This window comes from Schistocerca cancellata, chromosome 9 (genome assembly GCF_023864275.1).
Source record: "Schistocerca cancellata isolate TAMUIC-IGC-003103 chromosome 9, iqSchCanc2.1, whole genome shotgun sequence".
In the NCBI taxonomy this organism is placed as follows: domain Eukaryota; kingdom Metazoa; phylum Arthropoda; class Insecta; order Orthoptera; family Acrididae; genus Schistocerca; species Schistocerca cancellata.
Genome location: NC_064634.1, coordinates 141,941,876 through 141,953,655, shown reverse-complemented (window position 1 = coordinate 141,953,655; position 11,780 = coordinate 141,941,876). Strand labels below are relative to the sequence as shown.

General features: G+C 44.3%; 1 protein-coding gene across 1 annotated transcript in view; it reads right to left on the bottom strand.

Moving 5' to 3' along the window:
- Nucleotides 1–7,542: 7,542 nt before the first annotated feature.
- Nucleotides 7,543–11,780, bottom strand: part of LOC126100226 (translation initiation factor IF-2) — a 327,365-nt gene continuing 323,127 nt past the window's right edge. The window contains exon 7 of the mRNA XM_049910801.1: nt 7,543–11,518. Within this exon, the coding sequence (XP_049766758.1) occupies nt 11,323–11,518 (196 nt within the window). The 3' untranslated portion in view covers nt 7,543–11,322. The remainder of the gene's footprint in view (nt 11,519–11,780) is intronic.

Below are 11,780 nucleotides of genomic sequence, written 5' to 3'. Positions count from 1 at the left end.
AGCAGATTTCAGAGTACCTGTTGGCTCAACACAAAAGTTTTGTCTCAAGTACTGATAGTGTTGAGGATCAGTGGACAAAGTTCAAAGCCATCGTACAATATGCGTTAGATGAGTATGTGCCAAGCAAGATCGTAAGAGATGGAAAAGAGCCACCGTGGTTCAACAACCGAGTTAGAAAACTGCTGCGGAAGCAAAGGGAACTTCACAGCAAACATAAACATAGCCAAAGCCTTGCAGACAAACAAAAATTACGCGAAGCGAAATGTAGTGTGAAGAGAGCTATGCGAGAGGCGTTCAATGAATTCGAAAGTAAAGTTCTATGTACTGACTTGGCAGAAAATCCTAAGAAATTTTGGTCTTATGTCAAAGCGGTAGGTGGATCAAAACAAAATGTCCAGACACTCTGTGACCAAAATCGTACTGAAACAGAGGATGACAGACTAAAGACAATACTAAATGTCTTTTTCCAAAGTTGTTTCACAGAGGAAGATTGCACTGTAGTTCCTTCTCTAGATTGTCGCACAGATGACAAAATGGTAGATATCGAAATAGACGACAGAGGGATAGAGAAACAATTAAAATCGCTCAAAGCAGGAAAGGCCTCTGGACCTGATGGGATACCAGTTCAATTTTACACAGAGTACGGGAAGGATCTTGCCCCCCTTCTTGCAGCGGTGTACCGCAGGTCTCTAGAAGAGCGTAGCGTTCCAAAGGATTGGAAAAGGGCACAGGTCATCCCCGTTTTCAAGAAGGGACGTCGAACAGATGTGCAGAACTATAGACCTGTATCTCTAACGTCGATCAGTTGTAGAATTTTGGAACACGTATTGTGTTCGAGTATAATGACTTTTCTGGAGACTAGAAATCTACTCTGTAGGAATCAGCATGGGTTTCGAAAAAGACGGTCATGAGAAACCCAGCTCGCGCTATTCGTCCACGAGACTCAGAGGGCCATAGACACGGGTTCACAGGTAGATGCCGTGTTTCTTGACTTCCGCAAGGCGTTCGATACAGTTCCCCACAGTCGTTTATTGAACAAAGTAAGAGCATATGGACTATCAGACCAATTGTGTGATTGGATTGAGGAGTTCCTAGATAACAGGACGCAGCATGTTATTCTCAATGGAGAGAAGTCTTCCGAAGTAAGAGTAGTTTCAGGTGTGCCGCAGTGGAGTGTCATAGGACCGTTGCTATTCACAATATACATAAATGGCCTGGTGGATGACATCGGAAGTTCACTGAGGCTTTTTGCAGATGATGCTGTGGTGTATCGAGAGGTTGTAACAATGGAAAATTGTACTGAAATGCAGGAGGATCTGCAGCGAATTGACGCATGGTGCAGGGAATGGCAACTGAATCTCAATGTAGACAAGTGTAATGTGCTGCGAATACACAGAAAGATAGATCCTTTATCATTTAGCTACAAAATAGCAGGTCAGCAACTGGAAGCAGTTAATACCATAAATTATCTGGGAGTACGCATTAGGAGTGATTTAAAATGGAATGATCATATAATGTTGATTGTCGGTAAAGCAGATGCCAGACTGAGATTCATTGGAAGAATCCTAAGGAAATGCAATCCGAAAACAAAGGAAGTAGGTTACAGTACGCTTGTTCGCCCACTGCTTGAATACTGCTCAGCAGTGTGGGATCCGTACCAGATAGGGTTGATACAAGACATAGAGAAGATCCAACGGAGAGCAGCGCGCTTCGTTACAGGATCATTTAGTAATCGCGAAAGCGTTACGGAGATGATAGATAAACTCCAGTGGAAGACTCTGCAGGAGAGACGCTCAGTAGCTCGGTACGGGCTTTTGTCAAAGTTTCGAGAACATACCTTCACCGAAGAGTCAAGCAGTATATTGCTCCCTCCTATGTATATCTCGCGAAGAGACCATGAGGATAAAATCAGAGAGATTAGAGCCCACACAGAGGCATACCGACAATCCTTCTTTCCACGAACAATACGAGACTGGAATAGAAGGGAGAACCGATAGAGATACTGAAGGTACCCTCCGCCACACACCGTCAGGTGGCTTGCGGTGTATAGATGTAGATGTAGATGTAGTATTGAAGTAAGCAACGTTCTCCGCCATGCTACATTTTTATCTCTTTTTTTTCTTTTATGAGATTTGCTTCTGACAGTACATGATGCCTTTGGTCTTTCCCTTACATAACCACTTATTTTTCTGTACTTTCGTGAGAAACTGTTGACTTCAAACATCTATAATTGTCGAATTATGGGTAATACTGACAAAACTCGTCAATACAATCGTTTTCAGTCTTCCTAGCTGTAACTTACTAATTATGGTAAATATACGGTTTCACAACACCTCTGTAAACCGCAGAGCTATTTCTACAATCATGGGGATGAGGTTTAACTACAGAAGTTTTCCTTCTCATTTATTTCGCCTACTACCTCTGACTGCTACAACTCAACAACTGAGATGGGTGGGGGAGGGGGGGGGAGGAGCGCCTTAATCATATTAATCTTCACTTGCCCGAAGCACGATCAACACAGAGACCAATTCGTCTCAGAACTTAGCAGTCTTAGGGTTCCATTGCGGACAAGCATTATTAGTCTTCTAACAAGGAATGACAAGATTAATTCCAGTGAACAATTTCAAAATCTGACCATAGAACTAAAGAAAAGGTGCAATTACCATTTACTTAAGAAATCGTGTAATTCTCAACGAGAAGGGCATTTTCAAACTTTTTGTTTTTACTTCAGTGCGTCAGGACTTAGCAATTAAGCTTTCCTTTCTTCACTCAGTAGTGCAGAAACAGTGTTTAGTTATTATAATGACATACGTTCTAATTTTGACTGATACTGGCTGCTGAAGGCCATACAAATAAACAAAATATGCTTAAGCTGAGCTTAGCGTCGCTGTGGGGCTCTTGTATTACACTGAGTGAACCCATATACATGCATTGACGATCCCAATCATCATGACCACCTGCTTAATAGCTTGTTGGGCTATCTTAGTAACGCAACATATCACCGACTCTGCATGTCATCCATTCTACAGTTCGCTGGTTGATTTATGGAGCTATGTGGCACCAAGTGGCTACGCACAAGTCATGTAACTTCCGTAAATAAATGGCCACTGATTTGTGTATGCGGTGATGGCACTCGATAGACACCAATATTGGAACCATCAACTTTACATTAGGCGAATTTTGCGGCCGAGACATTAATGTGATTTCACTTTCATGCTCCTCGAACCCTGTAGCACGATTTTGGCTATGGAGAGTTATACTACTGAAAGATGACACCGTCGTCAGGGAAAACATCAAGCATGAAGAGATACAGGTGGTCCGTAGCGGACCTGGTATCATCGATTACCACAACAGCTCCCATGCACGCGCAGGAGAACGTCTATCATAGCATAGTACTACCCCCCAGCAGCCTACGTCTGCACGTTTCAAGCAGCTGTTCACCTCATCGACTATCCGCCCCCGGTAGCTGAATGGTCAGCGCGACAGAATGTTAGTGCTAAAGGCCCGGTTTCGATTCCCGGCTGGGTCAGAGATTTTCTCCGCTCAGGGACTGGATGTTGTGTTGTACTAATTATCATCATTTCATCCCCATCGACGCGCAAGTCGCCGAAGTGGCATCAAATCGAAAGACTTGCACCTGGCGAACGGTCTACCCGACGGGAGGTCCTAGCCACACGACATTTACCTCAACGACGGCGTTTGTGGAGACGAGCATAGATCTTGCGTAGCAAAACGTGATTCATCCGACGAGCCGATATGTTTCCAGTGATACACCGTCCAATCTTGATGATCTCGATCCCACTAAACTGACGAGGTCGTTGAGCCAATAATTGAACACACAGGGGTCGTTTGCTGCGGAGCCCCTTCTTCAACAATGTGCACTGAACGCTGTGCTCCGAAACACATGTCCATCCATCGGCAATGTGCTCCTTCGCCACAGGTGCCACAGATCGCCATCTATCCTACTTTACAAAGCAGACAAGCCTCCAAACCCACGTTCTGTGAAGAGTCGTGGACGTCCAACCACTTAGTGGCTAGTAGTGGTTTCACTGCCCTTCTAACTCTCTGTAGACGCTCGCGACAGCAGCAAGTAGACATTCGATCAGCTTCGCCGTTTTCGACATACTCAAAAATGGTTCAAATGACTCTGAGCAGTATGGAACTTAACTTCTGAGGTCATCAGCCCCCTGGAGTTAGAACTACTTAAACCTAACTAACCTAAGGACATCACACACATCCATTCCCGAGGCATGATTCGAACCTGCAACCGTAGCAGCAGCGCGGTTCCGCACTGAAGCGCCTAGAACCACTCGCCCACAAAGGTCGGCCTCGACGTACTCGTTCACAGGTTCTGCGTAATAAATAATCCTCCCTTTGCCAAAGTCGCTCATCACGTTGGATTTCCCCATTTGCAGCGCATATCTTCGCTAGAGCAGACCCCCATCCGTCTCTGATCGGCTTACATACTTTCGTGATGCGTCACTTGCCCACAACGCCACGAGGAGGCATCCAACCTTGCAGTGGGCAGTGGTCATGTTCTGGAATATCAGCCAGTTCCTTATCGGTCAACCTATCTACACTTCAGTACATTTCTTTTATACTACTGCTGGAAGAACAAACCTGAGACAGCACCGAGTAGTATTGAATACAAGCTTAAGGGCGAAGAGTAAAGTGGAAATTACTGCTTGCAAGATCCCGTCGCTTCTAAACTGATATTCTTATTGGTCAGCTTAGCCGCGAGTCCGTAGAGGGTGGTATATGTGACGTACAGTGTGACTGGTCAGCATTTCCACCCGGAATTTGTGAGTGGAAGTCGGACTTTCCTTGATCCGCCTTGGTGGGTCGTGTCGTCGGATTTCCTCCTACCTGTGCGCGGTGCAACTCTCGTAAATGTCGTCCCGTGCAGATTCTTCATTGGCGCAATGGATGTCTCTGTCGGTGGAAGCTAATTATCTGAAATTGCTGTCGATCAACTTTGGGGTATCTACACTCCTGGAAATTGAAATAAGAACACCGTGAATTCATTGTCCCAGGAAGGGGAAACTTTATTGACACATTCCTGGGGTCAGATACATCACATGATCACACTGACAGAACCACAGGCACATAGACACAGGCAACAGAGCATGCACAATGTCGGCACTAGTATAGTGTATATCCACCTTTCGCAGCAATGCAGGCTGCTATTCTCCCATGGAGACGATCGTAGAGATGCTGGATGTAGTCCTGTGGAACGGCTTGCCATGCCATTTCCACCTGGCGCCTCAGTTGGACCAACGTTCGTGCTGGACGTGCAGACCGCGTGAGACGACGCTTCATCCAGTCCCAAACATGATCAAAGGGGGACAGATCCGGAGATCTTCCTAGCCAGGGTAGTTGACTTACACCTTCTAGAGCACGTTGGGTGGCACGGGATATATGCGGACGTGCATTGTCCTGTTGGAACAGCAAGTTCCCTTGCCGGTCTAGGAATGGTAGAACGATGGGTTCGATGACGGTTTGGATGTACCGTGCACTATTGAGTGTCCCCTCGACGATCACCAGTGGTGTACGGCCAGTGTAGGAGATCGCTCCCCACACCATGATGCCGGGTGTTGGCCCTGTGTGCCTCGGTCGTATGCAGTCCTGATTGTGGCGCTCACCTGCACGGCGCCAAACACGCATACGACCATCATTGGCACCAAGGCAGAAGCGACTCTCATCGCTGAAGACGACACGTCTCCATTCGTCCCTCCATTCACGCCTGTCGCGACACCACTGGAGGCGGGCTGCACGATGTTGCGGCGTGAGCGGAAGACGGCCTAACGGTGTGTGGGACCGTAGCCCAGCTTCATGGAGACGGTTGCGAATGGTCCTCGCCGATACCCCAGGAGCAACAGTGTCCCTAATTTGCTGGGAAGTGGCGGTGCGGTCCCCTACGGCACTGCGTAGGATCCTACGGTCTTGGCGTGCATCCGTGCGTCGCTGCTGTCCGGTCCCAGGTCGACGGGCACGTGCACCTTCCGCCGACCACTGGCGACAACATCGATGTACTGTGGAGACCTCATGCCCCACGTGTTGAGCAATTCGGCGGTACGTCCACCCGGCCTCCCGCATGCCCACTATACGCCCTCGCTCAAAGTCCGTCAACTGCACATACGGTTCACGTCCACGCTGTCGCGGCATGCTACCAGTGTTAAAGACTGCGATGGAGCTCCGTATGCCACGGCAAACTGGCTGACACTGACGGCGGCGGTGCACAAATGCTGCGCAGCTAGCGCCATTCGACGGCCAACACCGCGGTTCCTGGTGTGTCCGCTGTGCCGTGCGTGTGATCATTGCTTGTACTGCCCTCTCGCAGTGTCCGGAGCAAGTATGGTGGGTCTGACACACTGGTGTCAATGTGTTCTTTTTTCCATTTCCAGGAGTGTATTTACTCGAAATTAACATTCAGGATGCGGTAATATCACTTTTATTCCTATTAGATCAATAATGAAACAGTAATGTTACAAACTACTCGTAACCGAGAGCATGGCTACCATCGAACAAGACAGGAAGAGCTCTTAAGGCCGACTGACGACTTTAGCGCGCAGTCCGTATCTCTTTTAGTTTCGTCACAGTTCGCGGATTTCCGATCAAGTTCGTACTTACGAAGATATGCATTTGTTAATGAACGGATGTGAATTTTAACGAAGCAAAATTATGATAAATAGCTTTAAACATCCAGAGGCTCCTCCTACTATTCATGTAGTCATAAATGACTTTAATTATTAAATATAAATAAACAAAATCGGTGACTTTGGCGCCAAGATGGCGGTACTTCCCGTCATGTATATTTCCCAGGCTGACGCTTGTTGCTACGGTCCAGCGCCGAGCCCCACCCCACTACGCGCGACATATGGTCGCTTCGTTACGTAGCCAGCCAGCGTGGGAAATGCTCTCCGAATCATGGCCGGTTACGGACTACAGCACTTCCTAACTACCGTGAATACGTCAATGAGAGACAATAATTTATTAAAACTGGTAAAAATGTCTTCCTCACGTAAGAGGCACCTTACGTGCTGTCAGCGGCAAGTACCATGAGTGAATGGAACAAATCTATTCCCAAACAAGACACATGACGTATGCGTTTGTATTGTTTGGCTGTTATTTCTAGGGCAGTTCAGATACGAAGACAAATTAGGATAAGAAATCAAGCTAAATGTAATTAGTGTCTAACGAACCACTGTAGACCATGAGATCTCTATACCAAAATACTCGAAAAATGTCCCTGAACATTCTTCAAGATTTTTTCGATGGACTGGAGTTCATGTTTCATTTTAGAATCTAAAGAATAAATTAAAACGAAGCTGTGGTCGACTAATGTTAGACATACCAAAAGAAGTGTCAGCGATGTGTATGGAACTTCCAATTACACAACTATGAAATTACTTGTTATAAGGGAACATGCTCAGTTCATGACAGAATTAGCTCAGGAAGATATGTTTCTCCACAGCTGGGCGTACGCGAACCTTGAATCAAGCACCTGTCAATTATGTCACTGTTGCTAAGAAAATACAGTAAATTGTAACAAATCTTTTTATTCATATCAAATTTGTACAGGCTCGAGTGTTACAGTTCACAACTGTACTATTTGCACTGCAATATTTAATATAAATTACTTGCTACCATCGTGTAAGATATAAATAAAAAAAGTGTCTAATCTACTCTAGCCTAAAATGTTCAACGTGAAACAGTGTGATAAGGAATAAACTACGTCAAAGCAGACAAACATAACAGTTACGTTATGAAAATGGTTAACATTGCGTTGTTGTCTTCATCTTCCAACACGACACATCGAACACCGACGTAATTCGCTAGCAGCCGTTTTGGACGTCGTCTTAAAAGTTATTAGGTGGGAGTATAGCTGCTTGTAGTCACTGCAGTGACATCACTATCCTCGTTAGTGAGAACCAAATAGGGAAATAGCATGTAAGAAGGAATTTATGTACAAATATGATCACTTTTGAGAATGGATGAACAGATGCTGGGATGTGGGAAGTTTCAGGTATACTAAGTGGATCGTTTCGTTTTTTATTCTTTTATGTTCCTTGTAAGCAGTTATGTAGTCTTCTGTAGGAATGCAAGGGGAAGGTACTTAAATGTAGAAAATGTCCTGCATAAGACTGGAGGTTGGGTAGGAAAATATGTAACAAAAAACGGCTTATAAGTTTAAAAACTTGTTATTAAATGTAAGAACGTGAAAATGGAAGATGTGAAAATTTTAGAAATTGCTGATAACATATCTCAGTTCCTGATAAGGTAAATTGTACAATACACCGAAGTATAATCAAACAATGACAATGCCTATTTTGTAATTATTAAATAACAAATTGCGCTAGTTATAGAGGAGGACCACATAAAAATGTCATTCCTACTGTTTCAGAAAGAACAGCATATATAAAGACGAGATACCAGTAGGCAAAGGGAAGGGTATTTCCCTTACGGTTAATGCTAGCAACTTTACTTTCCGAAACACTTAGACGCCTACGGTTTGAAACAGATTTATAATTTTTTATGGAATTTGTGAGTCTTTGAAAAGAAGTGAGCAGTCATATGACGCTCGTTACAGTTAGCGCTGTCACATTTCGTTAAGAGGCGTGGAAAGTCTTGTAATTATGGATACCGAGAGTGCTGCTCCATTACGCAATGTTTATGTGGCACTGGAGATGAAACTGCGTTTTCATATTTAGCACATCCCTCGCCTCTTTCTTCGAACAGCTTCACTGTATGGAGACTTGACAAGCTAATCATTGCACTGCTCTTTTCAAGAACTGTCGAATATTTCGGAAGAAGTGTATAGTTCCACTAAAAATATATCGATGAATCATCATCTCCATTCATAAAAATGTTATTAACTACATAGAAAATTCTTTCCCTTTGGCATCTTACCACAGTGTGTTAACGTGTATCGGTACTTCCAACTGTTTATAAATTATTACTTGAAAAGATATGTCTGAGTGTATGGGTATGAGTCGATGCTGCCTTAAATGATTTAGGGTGTCAGTAAATGCCTTGTAAATACAGAAAAATGTACTCGTTTTTATGTTAGAAAGAGTGGCGTATTAATTAGATGGTTTTCCGCGTTAATGGTGGGGGTCTGAAGGTGCGTAAGAACGAAGGGAAGGGACGGCAACACGTTTACTCGGACAGAGCTTCGACCTCGAGGCGGAAACTCTGGAGTAGACGGGCACCGCCCGGCGACCACTCACGGGCTGTGCGACGGACAACGCGTGGGTGTTGCTTCACTCGTGCGAACCTCCCTCTGTTTGCTACGGGGACGGTGAGATGATTCCGCGGCTGCAGCGCATCCAAAGCTCCAATCCTATTAGTGCCTGGAAATATGGCCCTGTTGCTCGTAGATCAGAATTACTATATCCGCGAGTGAGAAAACAATTGCTTTGGCGCCCGTATATTAAGTGCACTAAGGGTTATGACTGCCATAAGAACAGGCACAGACGTTCCCATTTATTTCTAGAATTTGTATTCCGTGCACTAGTGATCTGAAAACCTGCATGATAATTTTTGAGCGATGAATTTGCAAGTTGTATTGTCATAATGCAGAGATACCAACGGCCTTTTGGCGGAAAGCAGAGAATTGACAGGCTACGTTGCATATCAATTTGAGTTAATAACAGAGATAGGAGGAAATATATATAAAAAACAATAGAACAGATCATAAGAAGTTCACGCAAGAAGAAACTGAGAGGATTTAGATTTCAGTGGTATGGAACAATGTTAAAAATCAAATAGGCATATATACTAAGAAAATAAGAGGTAGAAGAAAGAATAATCTAGGTTAGAAGTCTAGAAGACAGTTACCAAAGCGAAGGACAGCTGGTGCATCCAAGATAGCTAACGTGACGATGGACGAAAATTCTTGAAGCAGATAAAAACCGAAATGCGAAATATTTAATACATATTCTGGTGGATGTAGCTTGTAACAAGATTTGAGAGATGCATAGAGCTATCGTGAATATAGTGAATATAGTGAATATGGTAACTACATATTCCGAGAAGATGCAGTAATAGATGAAGCGAGTGAATCACGCTGTCAAGAAAACAAAATTAGAGCTGGTGGTAGAAGCACGTAACAAATCAGAAGCAGATTATGGCCGGAAAACGAAAAAAAAAAAGAGAGAGTATGTCTTCAAATACTGTCACAGGTCAGACGATGATGTTTCTGAAACTGTACAGGTCTGTCAAACATGGATCATAAGAAGTTCACACAAGAAGAAACTGAGAGGATTTGGAATGCAGTGGTATGGAACAATGTTATAAATCAGACAGGCATATAGACTGAGAAAATAAGAGGTAGAAAAAGGAATAATCTACATTAGAAGTCTAGAAGACAGACACCAAAGTGAAGGACAGCTGGTGCATCCAAGATAGCTAACGTGACGATGGACGAAAATTCTTGAAGAAGATAAAAACCGACATGCGAAAGATTTAATACATATTCCGGTGGATGTAGTTTGTAACAAGATTTGAGAGATGCATATCCAAGATAAAAAGAGCTGGACGGCGTTAAACCTTTCGAAACACTGACTTCAAAATAGGAAAAGATTAACATTTATTTCGTTATGTTCTAAAAGGGACGAGAAACCGGGAACAGATTCTCTTGTTAGTTTCTTTGCACACCATGATTCTCATATCGCACTTGGGCATCAGTTTTATTAATGACAGTTCCAGTAGCACGAAAAGTGCATAATTACGTTTGGGCCTTAGGCCATTAGTACGTGCTCAGCCACAACAGGAGTCGTGTTGTGACGGAGCTCTTGATAAAGGTCTAGGAACTAAAGCGGTCGTGTGAATATATAGTCTTTGTAAAGTTATCATTGCCATTTAATAAAACTGATTCTCCTGTGTTATGGTATAGCACTGCCAAAAGCTAAGTGAATTCTGAAGAACGTAGTTTACATATTCCAAGTTTGCGTTTTCATCAGTACACCACTGTCGTCTCGATTAAAATAATCGAAGATTTGTACTGCACTATATCCGCCTTAGCTGTAGACTAGGAGAAAATTTGAAGGCCACATGAAAATAAATAAATAAATAAAGCTGTAGCATAGGGCATTGCCAGAGACCGTGGTATCTTCTATCATGGGAGCACCTCAAATACTTGCGAATGAACAGAAGGAGGGAAGGTGAAAAATATGATCTCGGAAACTCTCGAATACTAACGTAACAATTTTGGGCGTTTTTCCTTTGCGAGAGCGGGTATAACAGCAGTAATAAAGAACAAGTGTCCGGCAGACGAGGGCCATATTTCCAGGAGAGCTACTACTGGGGGCGGCGACGCGCTCAGAAGCGGGGGTCGTAGGGCGTCGCGTCGAAGCCGACGTATCGATTGTTCTTGCGGTGGACGAAGCCGGTGTCTGGGGCCGTGTTGTAGTAGATGACGCGCCGGATGCCGAACGGGTCGATGTAGCCGAAGCTGCCCGCGCGGCGGTCCTGAGACAGCGTCTCCTCCTCCTGGTACTGACGCGGCAGGTAGTACCTGGAACACGACCAAAACACACGTAACACGTCTGACGACACATGTGTTTCTGCATAGGCTGCTGTGCGACAAACAGTTAGCGATCTTGAGAGCGTCTACCTTTTCATTTAGTGTGCCATTCATTCATTCATCTTGTTATGTAGATCGCATCAAAAAGCAGAGCTTTCAAGGCTGTGAAAAGTTCAAAATGGCTCTGAGCACTATGGGACTTAACTTCTAACGTCATCAGTCCCCTAGAACTTAGAACTACTTAAACCTAACC